This window comes from Ctenocephalides felis, unplaced genomic scaffold, assembly GCF_003426905.1.
Source record: "Ctenocephalides felis isolate EL2017-DRISC unplaced genomic scaffold, ASM342690v1 CF-g0.4_SCAFFOLD_03571, whole genome shotgun sequence".
NCBI lineage: Eukaryota > Metazoa > Arthropoda > Insecta > Siphonaptera > Pulicidae > Ctenocephalides > Ctenocephalides felis.
This window is the reverse complement of record NW_020539725.1, coordinates 64,295,547-64,314,668: the sequence shown is the minus strand read 5'-3', so window position 1 is coordinate 64,314,668 and position 19,122 is coordinate 64,295,547. Positions and strand designations below refer to the sequence as shown.

Here is a 19,122-nt window from a genome sequence, read left to right as displayed (position 1 = left end):
TAAATTCGAAATGAAATGACGATTGTTAATGTTCTGGAGATAAATTGATTGATTTATGATTTACATATGAATTCAACTTCTTAGGTTGGCGATGTATAAATTAGTAAAATAGAATTTTATTTTTGAAGTAAAACTTCTTAAGTCGCGATGTGATATAGAGTCTGTTTTGATTAAACGTAAAAGAGACAACAGTATATAGTGAGAAAATGAAAGAGAGAGATAAAGTATTAGTGCAAAAGAGAGCAACATATACCTGACAGTGTAGAGTGACAGAGTAAGATACATGAGTATGACGTAACCTCCAAAATTTAGCAACTACCTTTTTAAATGTAAATTTTTGATAAAAGGACAAGAGATACCAATTTTTGTTGTTAATAGAAATTGTAGATAATTTAATTGGCTATAAATTTGCTGAATATTGCAAAATGGTGGGACATTTCGTTTTGAAGTTATAAATAAATAAATAAAAATCGAGCTGGTCCAAAAGTATGAAGCAAGATATACTGATGCAACCTCCAAAATTTATAACAACCTGTTTCATTGCAAATTTTGGGTAAAAGGATATGAGATACAACATTTTGTTATTAACAAAAGTTGTAGATAATTTAATTGGCTAAAAATTTGCTGGATATTGCAAAACATCAGACAATTTGTTTAGAAGTTATAAACAAATAAAAATCGAACCGGTCCAAAAATATAAAACGAGATATATTAAAATGTAGCCTCCTCAATTTAACAACAATCATTTTAGTTCTTATAAATGCCGCCAAGCTAAGCACAGTTTAAGTGAAAATGTCGCACAGAATTATTTGCAAATGCGTTTAGACTGTGACTATACGGGAGCACTTTTTGAATTTTGTCAACTATTTTTTTTTTGAAATTGAATTCGAAATGAAATGACGATTGTTAATGTTCTGGAGATAAATTGATTTATTATTTACATTTGATTTGCTCACAGATATAACAAGATGGCAAAAATAATGAAAGTTACAGTATTTGTAATAATATATTTGAAAACGTTTGAAATTTCTCGAATATTTCATTACGGTACGGGAAGTTTCAGCAATTTGCCTTAAGGCACGATGCCATACACCACTAGTTATTATTATTATTATTATTATTACCTCTTCTCCTCCGGATTTTTTGTCACTCTTGGTTCCTGGTTCCGGACATTCGAAATCAACAGATAGAAAACTGATTAACATTTCATTATGCGTTGGATTTGTCAGCTTTAGTATAATTTTAGAACTTTGTCCAGGTTTTAGGGCTTCGCATGAAATCAGGCGCAACTCTGGTACGTGATAACTAGAAGTGGATGGAAGAAATATTTTTGTCAAAATTAAAACAAAAATAAATAAATAAAAATAAATTCCTTAAGAAAAGTTGCATGAACTTCTCGATACGTATACTTGATCAACTAAATCAATAAGAATTAACCCTTTCGACTGGATGACCGCCTCTCCGGCGACAAATTTCGTATAAATCTCGCAATTCGCGAGTGGAAGTGTTAAAATGCAGATATTTAGGTAAATGTTGAACCATATATTTTGAAAAAAAATTGGCTTTCACTAACAAAGTGATAAATTGATTTCCAATTGATGTCTTCCAAACATACTTAATATAATATGTACTGTTAATAAATTTGTAGTATACGAGCTTAAAAAAGTTTTACTTCAAAAATTGTAGATTGTATCTTTTATGGAATGTGGGGTATCGTTTGAAAGGTCTTTTTGAATAGAATCCGAATATTGATATTAACTATACGGTTTATCCACTAAATATACACTTTTTTACTATTTGTATTAGAATTTGTAGAAGAGGCCTAAAGAAGTTTTACTTCAAAAATTTTACATAGTATCTTTTATGGCATGTGGGGTATCTTTTGAAAGGTCTTTTCGAATAAAATCCAAACACTGGACTTACCTATGTGATTTGTCCACTAAATATACACTTTTTACTAATTTGTAGCAGATGAGTCTAAAGAAGTTTTTCTTCAAAAAATTTAACTTGTATCCTTTATGGCATGTGAGGTATCGTTTAAAACGTATTTTTGAATAGAATCTGAATATTGAAACTAACTATGTGATTTGTCCACTAAATATACACTTTTTACGAATTTGTAACAGAAGAGTCTAAAGAATTTTTACTTCAAAATTTTTATATTGTATCGTTTATGGCATGCGGAGTATCATTTAAAAGGTCTTGACGTGTAGAATAATTTTCACTTTCACTAAAAAAGTTATCAATATGATTTCCAATCGTTATTTTTCAAGTGTACTTATAATATGCACTTTTAATAAATTTGTATCAAACGAGCTTAAAGAAGTTTTACTTCAAAAAATTTAAATTGTATCTTTTATGGCATGTGGGGTATCATTTGAAAGGTCTTTTCGAATAGAATCCGAATATTGAAAATAACTATGTAATTTGTCCATTAAATATGCACTTTTTACGAATTTGTATCAAACAGTCTAAAGAAGTTTTACTTCAAAATTTTTAGATTGCATCTTTTATGGCATGTGGGGTATCGTTTAAAAGGTCTCGACGATTAGAAAACGATATATACAAAATTATATTGCTGAAAATATTAGAATGTTAAAATTTATTGATTTTTTCTTAATACTAGAGGTGTAAAACTTTTTTATGTAGTTTGTGTCTACATAACACACACTTTTTACGAATTTGGAGCAGATGGGTCTAAAGAAGTTTTACTTCAAGAATTTTTGATGGTACTTTTATGGCATGTGGGGTATCATTTAAAAGGTCTCGACGAGTAAAAAACGATTTTCACAAAAACATGTAGATATTGTAATTAAAACGTTATATACATAACCATATATATTGTAAAAAAAATGTTGAATTTTTCTTTTTTTACAATATGTAACATGTAAATCTTTTATAGCAAATACTATATGATTTGTTCACAAAATATATATTTTTCATGAATTTGTATCAAAAAGCCTAAAGAAGTTTTACTTCAAAATTTTTGATGGTATCTTTTATGGCATGTGGAGTATCATTTGAAAGGTCTTTTTGAAAAGAATCCAAATACTGGACTTAACTATCTGGTTTGTGTACAAAGTATAGACTTTATACAAATATGTATCAGAGAGTCTAAAGAAGTTTTACTTCAAAAATTTTAGATTGTATGATTTATGGCATGTAGGGTATCGTTTAAAAGGTCTCGACGAGTAGAAAACGTTTTTTACAAAAAAATGTATATATTGAGATAAAAACGTTATATACACGATCATACTGCAAAAAAATGGAATGTTAAAATTTATAATTTTTTAGCATAGCAGCCTAAAGAAGTTTTACTTCAAAAATTTTTGATGACACATTTTATGGCATGTGGGTTATCATTTGAAAGGTAATTTTTAGTAGAATCCAAATACTGAAATAAACTTCCAAATTTCTCAAGTACTTAATGTTAAAGTAGAATTTATAGGTCTAATTATCTTTGAAAAAAATATATGTATTGGTGTTATGCCTTAAGTAATTCAACTATCCTTTGGGAAGTTAATAAAAATAAAAGTTTAAGTAAAAAAATGTGTCTAAATCTCACTTACCATGCCAATAGATTGATTTTAAACTTGATAGAACTCGGATTGTACTCTGGTTTGATAACATTATGCTCGCATTGACGACACCTCAGAGACTGTTTGATTGATAATAGTTTATGTTGTGGGAACAATCCGGTGACAGATGCTGCTTGATTATCTGGTTGAAATAATCTTTGCTCTACAGTAGTAACTAAAATAATAATAATAACATAAATGTTTATAATTCAATAATAAATTGAGAAGTAAATTAAATATTTATCTATTACCTTCCATCAAATTCAGTGGAGTTGTAAATATATCATCAGGAAGATCATCAACGTCTTCGGAAGCGACAGCAGGAACAATTGTTGGTTTATTACTTGAATGAAAAGCACTGCTCGGTATGGATATATCGGAAGGTAGACCGACTTGCTTGCGAATAATAGCTGCTGTTAAACCGGTTTTATCCTATTTGAAAATAAAATAACCATTAATAATAATAATAATAATAATATATATATATATATATATATATATATATAATATATATATTATATACGAGGTCTGTTCAAAAAGTACCCGGAATTTTCGTTTTTTCAAAAAAATATTCATTTATTCGTCTACATTAATGTGGTCCCCTTCAAAGTAATCCCCCCCAGATATAATACACTTATGCCAGCGTTTTTTCCAATTTTCGAAGCACCCTTGATATTCACTTTTTGATATGTCCTTGAGCACTCTCAGCGATTTTCTTCAATCGAGGAAAACCGCCGTCCTTTCATGGGTCTCTTCAACTTTGGGAATAGGAAAAAGTCACACGGAGCCATATCTGGTGAATTTTTGCACTTTGCAACACTTTATTTCATTTTTTACGCAAAATTTAATACAAATTCTTGACTTTTCAATTCTTCCATTGTAAAAATCGCCGAGCTCAGAAAAAACACGTCGAACCTTAGCGACTACCACAGACAAAGTAAACAGTGAATATAGCTGAAAATTTCATCATACTTTAGGGGCATGTATACCAACACAATAAAAAAAAAATTTGACAATCAGACACTCCAGACCCGCAAATTTAATTATTAGTAATTCCGGGTACTTTTTGAACAGACCTCGTATATATATATATATATATATATATATATATATATATATATATATATAATTTATAATTTATAATGTTATCTTACTGTTAAAGTGGTGAATTTGCTCCTAGCATTGTGCTTTTTCTTCAGCATCTCTTGCTTTGCAATTTTATCTTTTATCACAAGCGTTGTGAAGTACTCTTGAAGAGCCACGATTCTATTTGAGTGCACATTTTCTCTATCAGGCCAGGCTCCACTAGCTGGGAAAAGAAAATATAAAATAAAATAAATTGGAACAACAAATGTAATAAATATTTATTATATTTTGATCTGCATATATAGATAAATGTATTATTTATATCTAGATGCAAATTTAGGTAACAATTTGTCATTTATTATTTATTATCTTACCAACAGTTTGGTCAGGTATCCCAACATCCCTAGAAGTCCACCGACAAGAAAAGCAAGCAAAATAGTACATCTTCCTGGTAATAGGTTTGGCATCCTTTCGTTCATCATCAGCTTTCACTGGCAATGCAACATTTGTAGCCCTCGTGGCCAATGTATGGAAGCAACAAGGACAGTTGAAACAATTTCCACATTTGTGCTTTCGGAGACGAGCTTCTGAGGAAGGAATATTCTCCAGACAGTTTACACAGTAATAGGAATCCACCTGGGAAAAAATAATAGAAATATATATATATATATATATATATATATAAGTATATGTATATTATATATGTGTAATTATTACCTCATGGTAGACACAAAATCCGCACCTAATTTTCAAACAGTGCCTACAAAAGTATATCTTGGTGATAGGTTTTAAAATTCCACACCCACACACATAATTAACAACGTTTTGGCCCAAAAAGTAAGCCATACTCGTTTAATACTATCAGATCATTAAAAAAATCTAGTTTATATCAATAACTATATTTATAATTTATATTTATAACAATAAATTACTAATAAATGTCATTTTGCATATTTTAACAAATCTTGAGAAATGTCACTTTTGGTTCACATAAAGTTGCAAAGATGGCGGTGCAAAAGTGTTACTAACTTCAGTTTGATTTAACGGTTGAAAATTTCAAATTAAAGCGCGCAAAGGTAAATGGTTAGTTGTACGTGAATAGTGTGTTTGGGAAAAATATACACAATAATAAAATGAAAAAAATGGTGTATAAATTGATATGTGTTTGCATATAAATTTTCTGAGATTTTTCAATTTTCCTTGCGAAGAGATGTATGATTTTTGATAAAATATATTTTATCAAAAACCATACATCTTTTCGCATTGTAGTATTTACAGTATTTTTTCAACTAATTCTAATTAATAATTATTGATAGTATTCTTTCTGTAAGCATCTAATAATTCTTTATGAAGTTCTGAAAAAAATTAAAAATAACATTAACCACATATTAAAAGGCAAAAATTATTTTGAAAGTTTTGCTGGACCTGCCTTTGCCAAAAACTAATCAGCACCATTTTTAACCATTCAAATCGGTTGATCCGTGCGCCCGAAAACGTGGACGAAAAAATGCGGACATACAAAACACACACGCACACACATACACACACATCCTTTTTTCTGAAGTGTGCCAAAATGTTCAGAAACCTTCAAAATGTCGAGAAATGCGAACATTTTCAATTTCGATTTTCGGCCCATTACTGTAACTACCCTATGGGAAGTTAATTAAAAGTATTTTGGTTATATATATATATATATATATATATATATATATATATATTGTATATATATATATATATATATATATATATATATATATACTTTGTATTTTTATTATCACAGACACATAAATCTTTGATATAATTTGACATCATTAAACTTTATGTGCTGTCTCGAGGGCAACACAAATCCATGCCTTGTAACTTAATATTGGCTCATATATAGTATATATATGATAAATGATCCTTATACACAGCAGATATATATATATATATATATATATATATATATATATATACACTAGCTGACCCGGCAAACGTTGTTTTGCTAAATAAGGTATATTCTAGACAATTTCTAGAGAATCAAAAATATTAATACTTTAAGTATATAAGGATGTGTTGTTTGAATGCTTCTTTCAAAAATTTGTTATCTAGACCTTTTTACCCTGTAGGCGGGGTAACTTGAAACGGGCAGGTGGCAAAAAGATTTAAAGCCTTATTATAGTTTTAAAGGTATTTTACAAAATAATTACATTTTTAACTAATGCTTAAAAACTACCAACGGAAGAAAATACTTTTATTATGGATTCTCAAAGATTACCGTTTATCTCCCCCATTTCAAAGATTACCGTTTTCAAATCAAGCTTGTAGCTGGCTATAAATCTTTTTTCCTCTACTTTCAAATATTGTTGTTAAACAATGCTTAACTTTACTGATTTTTGACAAATCGGTGGTTTTTTAACCCCGGACCTTCATATATTACAATCTATTCTGCGATAAATTCTGGGAAATTATAACTGGAAAAATGTTATTCGACAAAAGGTCCATTTGATCGATACCAAATTTAGGTTCTGAATTTAAATAACATAAATAAAAAATAATATAACCTAGAAAATGTTTTATAAATACCAATGAGCATATAATTATACAAATAAGATCTTTCAGAGCACCGTGTTTGAGAAAAATATGCCAAAAATGCATTTTCTTGGGGCCCGTTTACTAACGTTTTTGTATATAAATAAAACTACAAACAAAACTACTTACTACAAATTTATCACAAATAAATAATATTCGCGTAAAACATCCTATTAAACGTAATTGAACATCATCTGTCAAAAGCGTTTGACATTTCACGAAATTGCCACCGTCCTTTGTTTTATTTAAATTACGCTTCTACAAAAATTTTCAAATTAAAAATGTAAAGTTTCTACGCGGATTTGAAATAATTTCTCACCTTTTGGACTTTCTCTGGATTGGCACGAATTTTTCAAGACTAAGACTGGCCAAATCGATTCAGCCGTTTTCGAGTTTTTTCGGACATTTGAAAGAGAGCTCCATTTTTATATATAAGATATATATATATATATATATATATATTTATATATATATATACAAGTCAATAATAAACAACTACTCACCACCATAAATAAAAATTTATGCAATAAATTAATTTCTACAAAACTGGACGACACATTACAATTTCTTTTTACCGATATTACAATATTTCATTGACGACGATACTAATTATAAAAATTACAAGGCTCAAATGATTTTTGTCAGTTCCTCCGACGTAATGACTATTCAGATTCTCTGGCTGAGTTGTGATGGCGTTTCTTATCCAGTCTTGATACTAAAAAAAAATAAAAAAAGAGTGCGCGATTGAAGTAAAACTTATTTGCTACCGTACAAGATTTAAGTAAAAATAAATACATAACAATTTTGAATAATGTTTATTAGTAATATGGTAACTCTCGTGATGCACACTTTTATTAGTGCCAACACGTTATACACATTCATATAATGATAAATTATGAATTATATATTTATAATAGCATTAAAAATATGTATAACATTTAAATCAATAATGTAATTAAAGTCACACTTCGAATTAGCATTTAGGACTTCAACCCTCATTAGAGAAATGAAGCGATGCTGAGTTTTACTTCAAAAACTTACCTTGTCTATTCTTGTGTAGACAATTGGTGGATTTGGATGAAGAATAGAGCAAGGTTTCCAGGAAACAACGCCGTATTGAATACTGTCCCAGCCGCATACGAGGGGCGAACCTGGATCCACCTAAAAAAGAAAATGATTAACAAATTATATATATATATACTAGCTGACCCGGCAAACGTTGTTTTGCTAAGTAAGGTATGTTCTAAACAATTTCTAGAGAATCAAAATATTAATACTTTTAGGTGTATAAGGGGATGTGTTTGAATGCTATATACAATGAGGTATTATAAACCCCATTAGTTTGTCTATATTTTGTCAATACAATCAAACTGAAAGTTTTATACACTTTCTATAGAGAACATGGTATAATCCAATCCAAGTCATTTTTGGTCTTTCGACATATTGATTACGTTTCAAGTTTTCAGATTCTTTTTGGATTCTGGATTTTGTGTATAAGTGTAAATAATACTACTGAGCTTATACATAATTTTCAAATTTCTGCGAGGAGAGATAGAAAATGAATTAAGTATTTCTTCTTTGACCTGCTTTTTGTAAATTTAATAAAAAGTATAAACGTAGAGCAGGGCGAGGCACAAAGATCCAATTTGACTTTGAGCAAATATTAATTATATTATGAAAACCAAAACAATTATATCACAGCAAATAACACATTTCAAACGAACAATTATCTGACTATGTTCAGTAAAACTGCCAACTATTCATTATTGTAAAAATGTGCTCAAAAATTTGTTATCTAGATCTTTTTACTTCTAGAGTAACTTGGAACGGGCACGTGGCAAACAGGCTTAATGTCTTATTTTAATTTTAGAGGTAACTTACTAAAATAATTAAATTTTTAACTAATGCTAAAAAAACTACCAACGGAAAAAAATACTTTTTTATCGATTTTTAAAGATTGCCGTTTATCTCCCGATAGCAAAATCATAAGAATCAAGGGTATAGCTGGTTATACATCATTTTCCTTCTACTTTCAAATATTGTTGTTAAACAATGCTTAACTTGACTGGTTTTTGACACGTCGGTGGTGGACCTTTTTAACCCGGGACCTTGATATATTACTATTTATTTTTCGATAAATTCTGGGAAATTATAACTGGGAAAATATTATTCGACAAAATGTCCATTTGATGGATACCAAAGTTAAGTTCTGAATTTAAATAACATGAAAAAAAAAATATAACGTAGGAAATGTTTTATAAATAGCAATGAGTATATAATTATACAAATGAGATTTTTCAGAGCAGAAAAATATGCCAAAAAGTGCATTTTTGTAGTACATTTCAAAAAAATTGATATTTTGAGTTTCTAGTAACACTTGCAATTCGTTTAATAACGTTTTTGTGTATAAATAAAACTACAAACAAAACCACTTACTTCAATTTAATCATTATTTAATAATATTCACGTATAACATCCTATTAAACGTAATTGAACATCATCTGTCAAAAACATTTGACGTATTAGCTACCGTCCATTGTTTTATTTAAATTACGCTTTTACAACAATTTTCAAATTAAAAATATAAAGTTTTTACACGATTTTGAAATAATAATTCACCTTTCCGACCATCACTGGATTGGCACGAATTTTTCAAGACTAAGACTGGCCAAATCGGTTTAGGCGTTTTCGAGTTTTAGCGGATCATTTTATCGAGAGCTCCATTTTTATATATAAGATAAATAAAATAAAATATAAATAATTTTTACCGGCGCATCCTCAGAGTCAGACTCCTCCAAACTTCTCCGGAAAAGTTCTGATGGAACAAATTGTGTGCAGAATTCGTATTCGCTAAAAAATAATAACAATAAATAATTAACAATTTTTTTTCGTGAACATAATACTTGTTCATGAAATAAAAAAGTCCACCAGCAAGTGGTAGTATGTTTTTAATAGCTCTTTTCATACTTATATAAGTCAATTGAAACAAATATATATATATGCAAACAATATTATATTATGATAGTATAATGATATTCCTAGAACAGGTGTATACAATTTGTATTTTTATATAAATGTATGTATTCAAGTCAAATATAGCAAATTTTCAAATTAAAAAAAAAAAGAAGTCCTCCAGCAATGTTCCAATTTTTGTAAAAATTATATGTAGTTTTATTACCTCAGAATGGTATCATAATGAGGATCCTCAGTCAACAATTCATGGCAATCTGCCGAAGACAATCCTTTGAGCTGAAATGCTGATTTCATCCTGAACTGTTCGTAATACTGATCGTACTTGTGATGATCGTGATCGTGTAAATTGTCGCTCCTTGGTTTTCCGTGATTTTGGGGATCATCAGAAAACCTAAAAATTGCATGCTACTGACGGAGCTACTCAACAATCGAAATTCTACTCAATTTCAATCCAACAAATCATCAAATGACAATTCCACGTCAGTGCCAGGACTCGAACCGAGTATCACTGGACTGACCTATTTCCTTTTAATATTTTTATTCCTACCTCGGAACATCCGAAACCTTCCTTTCAAATTCCATGGACGGCCAGTAGAAAGACGATGCATCGTTGGAATCCAATGGCCCCTTATTCTTATTCAGTTGTGAAACATCTTGGAAACAAAAACAAAAACACAATTAAACTTTTGAAATAAATTTTACTCATAATTTTTTTCATAAAATTACTTATATCCAAACAATTTCGAATACCTCTAGACCCGACGACATTCGGTTTTGCAGGACTGTGTTTCGAATATGATATGTCGACAGGATCGTCTCGTCCTGGAATAAAAATTCACAACTAATATTAAATAATATATTATGAATAAATAGATTCATTTAGACTGCAATTACCTCCATAACCGAACCTGGTCCTGATCGAACCCAAATGAGCACCGAGCTGGTCGGGAAGTAATGGTTCCACTTTCGGATTTATATTGGCGGACGAAACTGTAATAAAAAAAAAAGAAATTAGGTATAGTATATATTTCAAATAGCCGGGCCAGCTAGTATATATATATACTAGCTGACCCTGCAAACGCTGTTTTGCCATAAAAAATATTTCGAGTATAAAATGTTTAGTACAAAAATAACTAAGTAATTGCAAATCTGGTGCACAAGTAAAAGGAGCAGCTAACAAAAAATATATGAATAGTTTACCCACTGCAAAGCACGCCACATATAAATGTCCCTTAATAATAGTCTTTGCAAGAGCCAACAAAATCTGACGCTGATTCTATTTAAATTGAATTGGCACATTCAAATTTTCAAGATTTTGATATATTATTACCGTGCTTTTGCATTAATTCATTATTTTTTTTAATTACAAATCGAAATATGATAATTCATTTTTATATTATATTGTTATGTGGGATGTCCAGCGAATTGACTAATATTGAAAAAAAATTAAGAGAGTGGAAAATTTTACAGTTTTGCCATAAATTTGTATGGTGCCTATAGTTTCCTATCAAAAACTTTTGTATCTTCAGATTTTAATATTCAATCTCTTCATTTTTTTGCAAAAATTGCTCTTTATGCAAACAATTTATCAACTATGTACTGTTTGTGCGCATCGGGAAATATTTGTACAATGGGAAAATGGGAGGACTGGGCAAATCTTGACAAAAATAAATCGTTTTTCAACGGCCTTCTATTGCATTTTCACAGATTTACTCTCTAGTAGCGCCTAAAGAAGTTTTACTTCAAAAATACATATTAAAAAAGCCGGGCCAGCTAGTATATATATAATAGGAAAAAGTTGTTCAATTAAAATTCATGTTTTATCATAAGGTCAGGAAAATATGATCATTAAAAATCTGTAAAAAACACTCACTGACTAAAATGGCTTTTATGAAAAAGAGATTTGTAGAAGGAGGGTGAAAATTTAGAGTTGTGTAAATTAAAATGAAGAAAATTGATTCCAAAATTTAAAAAAATATTAGGGACGAACAATCCTTAATAAAAATAAATGGTTTTTCCAAGTAAAAAGAGTTGCACGTATTTCGTCTCTATGCAGCTAAAGCAGTGCGGTTGCTTTGAAAAAAAGTTCAAGATTTCGAAAATATTTCAAAACAAAAAAAAACTATTAGGGTGTATGGCATCGTGCCTTAAGGCAAATTGCTGGAAATTTTCCGTACCGTAACAAAATGATCAAAGAATATTAAACGTTTTAAAATAGATTATTATTAATATTTTAACATTGTCTAATATTTATAAGAATTATATAAATTGAATTGCAAAGTTGAAATTATTTGTTTAAAGTATATTAGAACTATAGTCAGAATTAAAAATAAAATTTGAATTATTTTCGATATACAAAAAAAAAATTATTTGAAAAAAAAAGTTGAAATTTTTTTATTTCAAAATCAATTATTTTGTTAAGACAAGCAGAAAGTTCTTTGAATCATTTAAATCGGACGCTTAATTCTCTCAAAAACTCCCATTTTTTACATATTTAGCTCCGTATCTTCGAAATGGCGGGACCTGTCTTTGCCAAAAACTAATCACCTCTTCTCCCAATCATTACAAATTGAATGTTTTTTAGATCATTCAAATCCGATACTGCGTTCTCCCAAAAACTCGATTTGTATTTTTTGCACTCTTGGCTTCGTATCTCCGGAACGTCTGGACCTGCCTTCGCCAAAAACTAATCAGCACATCTCCCTATCAAAAGGAATCGAATGTTTTTTGAACCATTCAAATCGGTTGGTCCGTGCGCCCAAAAACGTGGACGAAAAAATGCGGACATACAAAACACACACACATCCATTTTTTCTGAGGTATGCCTTAAAAATGTTCAGAAACCTTCAAAACGTCGAGAAATGTAAAAATTTTCAATTTCAATTTTTGGCCCATTACAATAACTTACCCTACGGGAAGTTAAAAAAAATCATTAAATTAAAATAAAAAAAAAAATATTAGATACATGTTGATACATACTTGTTAATATCAATTTTAGTTTTAAAAACAATTAAGCTCAGGTGTTGTCTGTTCCGAGCAATTTTAATTAATTAATTTTAAACATCTAATTGTTTTTTTTGTTTAATAAAATATGATTTCAAAAAACTGAGAACGTTTATCGAATTGCTACTTAGACGTGTCACTCACAAAATTTCCTGAAATAGAAAATACTCTCATACTTGCGACCAAATTATGCTTTATTGTTTTTAAAGCCTGATATAATTCTAAGTTTTTTGTTCCTTCATTTTTGGCTTCTAGGGTTTAAAACTCTTTTTTTTAAGATAGAATAGAGAAAGTTACTTCTTCAAGAAGAAGTCACATTGATTTAAATTAATATATACACTGGTATAAAAATCTAAATTAATATATAGAAAACCTTTCTGGGAACCATTGCAGATTGATAAGATATGAAATGATTTTGAACCGATATGATTTCAAGAATCAAAACGCTTTCATCTATATTTTATATTTGATTATAGTTGTCATTTTCCCATATACACTAAAAACCGACTTTTTTCGCTCAAAAACCGGTTTTTGGAAACCGATAAACCCTAATAGTAACACAAATGAATTCAAGGTTACGTGGCACATGCGGTAGAGAGAGAGAGTGGTTGAAGAGAAGTTTGATTGATTTTATAAATGATCTATTTGAAATTTATCTCGCAAACACTAAGCTATTAGCCTTGCGACTTGTTAATTGTCATTGCGAACGCAAGGCGAACTGGAAATTGCAATCGTTTGAAGTCAAACGGAAGACCAGTCGGAATCATTGGTATGTCACCAAATCGCCAGCAATTTTTGATTCAATGGTGAAATTCAGTGCGTGTACATCATATTTCTTGGCGAAAAGAAAATTGATTCCAAAAAGTTAAAGATGAACAAATCTTGATAAAAATAATTAGCATTCCAAACTAAAAATTGTTTTATCTATTTCCAATTATATATAATTACTTTTCCTCTTACGCCTCTCCGATCCGTAAACTCTTTCGTCTGCCGCCTCCGACACCAGCCTCGGCAATTGCTTATGAGGCACCGGATAGGACACTCCGCCCTTCTGCTCCGAATAACCAGGAGAGACTGCGTCGATCCAGACGCAGCAGCGGCACTCCTCCGGCAGGGAAAAGTTGCCGGCATCTGATATGGGCGAAGTCAGGGACACCTCTACTGTCGGCTCTGGTAAAAGAAATACAGACACATTACACAAATTTAATTGTTGAACGTAAATTTAGCCCTAGGTTTAATCCAAATTTATATATATATATATATATATATATATATATTTTATATATTAGATTAATTAAGCAAAATATATTATATATTTTACAAATATTTTACTATGTTCTGTTCAACAAAATAATAATTTAAAAAAAAAACAAGTTAGTGTATATATAATAGTGCAAAATTATGTGCCTTGCGCTAGCTACTGATGTAAGACCATATTTATGTAAGTTAGCTTCGTTGTCTATATATATGTATGTGTCTGTATTGCATATGTATGTATATTTATATATATATATGTATAAGTATATATGTATATATGTGTATGTATGTATATATGTATATGTGTATGTGTATGTATGTATATATGTGTATATATACATATGTACATGTCCGTATGTATATGTTTATATATACGTATTATTCGTATGTATATATGTATATGTGCACGTGTTTGTACATGTATATCATATATACATGTTTGTTTGTGTGTATATTTATGTATATATATTACGCTTTTGTATGTTTGTATATATTTCTTTTTACTTTTCATTTCTCTTGTTTATCTAGCTGTTAAGTATATTTGTTATTGTTATAATTATATTACTTATATCTATAGTTCTTTTTCCAATTTCTGTCAATTTTTCCCTAGTTTATATTAATTTTTCAATATTCATTCTGTAGATCCACTGATGATGACATAAAATACTATGTCGAAACGTTTGGAAAAATTAAAGATTAACTTCTAAATCTTTGCCTTTTATTTGATGTATTGCCCTTGAAGAACTTACTCATATTTCTCAACATCAAAACTAACTTCTCTAACATATATGTATATATATATATATATATATATATATATATATATGTATGTATACTAGATGACCCGACGGACGTTGTCCTGTACCCACGTCTACAATTCAATAGTTCCAATTTTTTTAATAACCTATACTGATATTTACAATTAATGTTTTTTACAACAATAAATAGATCATAGATAAACAAGTATAAATTGATGGCAAACACGAGTGCTTTGATATGAAATAAATTTTAATTCTTTCAGCATATCATAGATGTCGTCACCAAACAAAGCACGTAAATTTACCCTCAGGTTCAATTCTAGGATAAGATTTATATATAGCAAATGACCCGACAGACGTTATCCTGTACCCATGCCAAATTGTACCGATCTTTGCCAATTTTTTCTTTTTGCCGACGATACAAGTTTAATTATTAAAGGAAAATCTTTTGAAGAAGTCAGTTTTAAACTGAATCAATCAATGATTTCAGTTTCTAATTGGTTCAACTCTAATAACCTTTTACTTAATAACGATAAAACTAAAATAATGTCATTTCGAACAGTCTATAGGATTAATAACGAAATCAATTCCCTAATTATTAACGATGTCGTCTTCAATTTTTCTGCCGTTTCTAAATTCCTAGAAATTGAAATTCAAAAAAATTTAAATTGGGGTGATCATATTTATTCGTCATTAATACCTAAACTTTTCAGAACTTGTTTCATGTTAAGAGTGCTTAAATCTAAAATTAGTTTAAATTGTCTTCTTTCTATCTATTACTCCAACTTCTACTCGCATTTGGTCTACGGCATTCAATTTTGGGGTTTTTCAGCATCCTTAAAACATGTTTTTAAACTTCAGAAAAGGGCGCTAAGAATCATGTTCTCTCTTAACTCGATGACAAGTTGTAGAAATATTTTTCAGAAGTATAACATTCTTACTGTTCCTAACATATTCCTACTTATTACACTTGTTTTTATAAAAAACTAGCAAACCCGACGAACTCCGTTTCGCCACAAGATGGTTTCGTGAGAATAATGAAGAAATTTTTTGTTTGTTTTATATTTGAAAAGGAAAAATTTGATTTTATTGCACAACAGTAATAAATTTATTTCGTTTACAAAAATTAAGTGTTTTTTAGTTGAACTTCTCTAAGTAAATGAAAGTGAATCCCCGCAAATTATCCGTTTCATTGAAGTGCTCTTTGGTAAACCACATTTTTTGTTTTTTGGTCTGACGTTAACACAAACAAAGCGGATGGTTTTCCAACTCGTGAACAGGCAACGTATAACTGAAAAACAATGATTTTATAAATAATCTATTTGAAATTTATCCCGCAAACACTAAGCGATTGGCCTTGCGACTTCTTATTGCAAACGCAATGCGAACTGGAAATTGCAATCGTTTGAAGTCAAACGGAAGACCAGTCGGAATCATTGGTATGTCACCAAATCGCCAGCAATGTTTGATTGAATGGTGAAATTCAGTGCGTGTAAATCATTATTCTTTGCGGCAAGAATTGCTCGTTGACTTTACCAAGCTGATAATAATTCTGATAATTCTCACTAATGTCATTACTCGAATTTTCAATTACGGTGCGTGAAGTTCCAGCAATTTGAATTAGGGCACGATGCCATGCACCATTAATTTTCTTAGCTATTAACCTTGCGGAGCCCGAGACCTTTTTGCAACGAATGCAAAATTGTCGAAATCGGTTCGTGCGTTCTGGAGTTATTTCGTCAGGAAGGAAAACCCGACTTATTTTTATATATATGTAGATAATGAAGAAAAGATAAAACTTATTCAATTTGAGTAAATAAAATGAGAAAAGAGGAGCAGTACTTTGGAAAAAGTTTTTGGTGCCTAATGCGCATTTGTTCTATGTCTATTACTTATTACTAACCTTTGACAGCAATAACTTCTTCACCCCAGCAAACAAAGAATCGAGTGGGGCAAACTTTTTGCGAGCAAGCTCCTGCTCCGGTATCCAGGGTTCAGCTCGTCCTGGCTGATGAGGTTCAGAAAATCATCATTACCCGCCGGAGCATAGCCCTTTCCAACAATACCTACAGCAATAGTAATAGTTATAATATAGTTTAAAAAATGAGTTTGTATTTGACATTGTCTTACCATCTTCGTTCTCGGAAATCGAGGCCTACTTGTCATTCCAAAATCGCCTCGTATCCAAGGAATGTTTGCCAGTTGAACTGATGGCGTCAATACGAAGGGCGAACCTAAAATTGAGAAGTAAATGAAAGGTAATGTTTTTATAAATGACTAGCTATCCAGCAAACGTTGTTTGCTAAGTAAGGATATTCTAAGACATTTCCAGAGAATCAAAAATTAATACTTTAAGTGTATAAGGATAAGTTGTTTGAATGCCACATACAATGGGGTATTATAAAAACAATAAATCCCTTAGTTTGTCTATATTTTGTCAATACAATCAAACTGGAAGTTTTATACACTTTCTATAGAGAACATAGTATAATCCAATCCAAAGCTTCTGGATCTTTCGACTTATTGATTGCGTTTCAAGTTTTTTCAGATTTTATTTGGATTCTGGATTTGTGTATAATTTTAAATAATACTCTGAGCTTATACAAATTTTCAAATTTCTGCGAGGAGAGATAGAAAATGATTATATATATCTGCTTTGACCTGCTTTTTGAAAGTTTCAAGTAACATTCGATGAATTAAAGTAAATTTAATAAAAAGTATTATGGATTTTCAAAGATTATCCTTTATCTCCCGATATCATGTCATGAGAATCAGGGTTATAGCGGGTTATACATCTTTACTCCCTCTACTTTCAAATATTGTTGTTAAACCTTTTTAAACCCGAACCTTCATATATTACTATCTATTCTTCGATAAATTCTGGGAAATTATAACTGGGAAAATGTTATTCGACAAAATGTCCCTTTGATCGATACCAAATTAGGTTCTGAATTAAAATAACATAAATAAAAAAATATAACCTAGAAAATGTTTATAAATACCAATGAGTATATAATTATACAAATGAGGTGTTTTAGAGCCCCGTATTTGAGAAAAATATGCCAAAAAGTGCATTTTCATATTAACATATCAAAAAAGTTTATATTTTGAGTCTCTAGTAACACTTGCCAAATCGGTTTAGCCGTTTTCGAGTTTTAGCGGATCATTTGATAGAGAGCTCCATTTTTATATATAAGATATATAGAGTATATCGAGAATTTGTGATTTTTTGTTTTCATTTTATTTAGTCAAATAAATGTGGTTTATCTTTTCTAAAGTCCCTATTATATTTTTTAGTTTAAAATTTAATTTGCTCGTCAGTAGAGTCATTTTTTAGATTTAAATACAAATTAAAGTTTGCTCGTCAGTAGAGTTCACTTTTTTATCTTGTATTTAAAATTTATTTGCTCGCCAGTAGAGTCCCTTTATGATTTTAGATCAAAATTAAAGTTTGCTCGTTAGTAAAGTCCTTTTTTAGATTCTATATCAAAATCAAGTTTGGTCGTCAGTAGAGTCCCTTTTCTTATTCTTTAGTTTAAATTTCATTTGCTCGTCAGTAGAGTCCTTTTTTGATTTAAGATCAAAGTTTAAGTTTGCTCGTCAGTACAGTTTCTTTTTTAATTTAAAATTAAATTTAATTTCCTCGTCAGTAGAGTCCCTCTTTTATTTTTTAGTTTAAAACATAATTTGCTCGTCAGTAGATTTCCTTTTTTATCTTGTAGTTTAAAATTTAATTTGCTCGTCAGTAGAGTCCCTTCTTTGGATTCTAGATTAAAATTTAACTAGCTCGTCATGGCGTCCCTTTTCAGATTTCAGCTCTAAAACAGTTTGCTCATTAGTAGAGTCCCTTTTTTATTTTTTAGTTGAACATTTAATTTGCTCGTCAGTAGAGTCCC

General features: G+C 29.9%; 3 protein-coding genes across 3 annotated transcripts in view; 1 reads left to right on the top strand and 2 right to left on the bottom strand.

Annotated features, from left to right (window-relative positions):
- LOC113386963 (zinc finger SWIM domain-containing protein 8-like) overlaps positions 1 to 19,122 on the top strand; it is a 63,332-nt gene that overhangs the window by 28,067 nt on the left and 16,143 nt on the right. The window lies entirely within an intron of this gene.
- Positions 1,133 to 5,578, bottom strand: LOC113386964 (dynactin subunit 4-like; the record flags this gene model as incomplete). The annotated part of the gene is given in 6 exon segments (XM_026624723.1): positions 1,133 to 1,305; positions 3,570 to 3,753; positions 3,830 to 4,010; positions 4,733 to 4,887; positions 5,039 to 5,300; positions 5,382 to 5,578. Coding segments are annotated over 6 exon segments (1,084 nt in total), but the record flags the coding sequence as incomplete, so codon positions are not given.
- Positions 7,816 to 10,770, bottom strand: LOC113386965 (the record flags this gene model as incomplete). The annotated part of the gene is given in 5 exon segments (XM_026624724.1): positions 7,816 to 7,950; positions 8,277 to 8,396; positions 10,004 to 10,085; positions 10,414 to 10,599; positions 10,756 to 10,770. Coding segments are annotated over 5 exon segments (538 nt in total), but the record flags the coding sequence as incomplete, so codon positions are not given.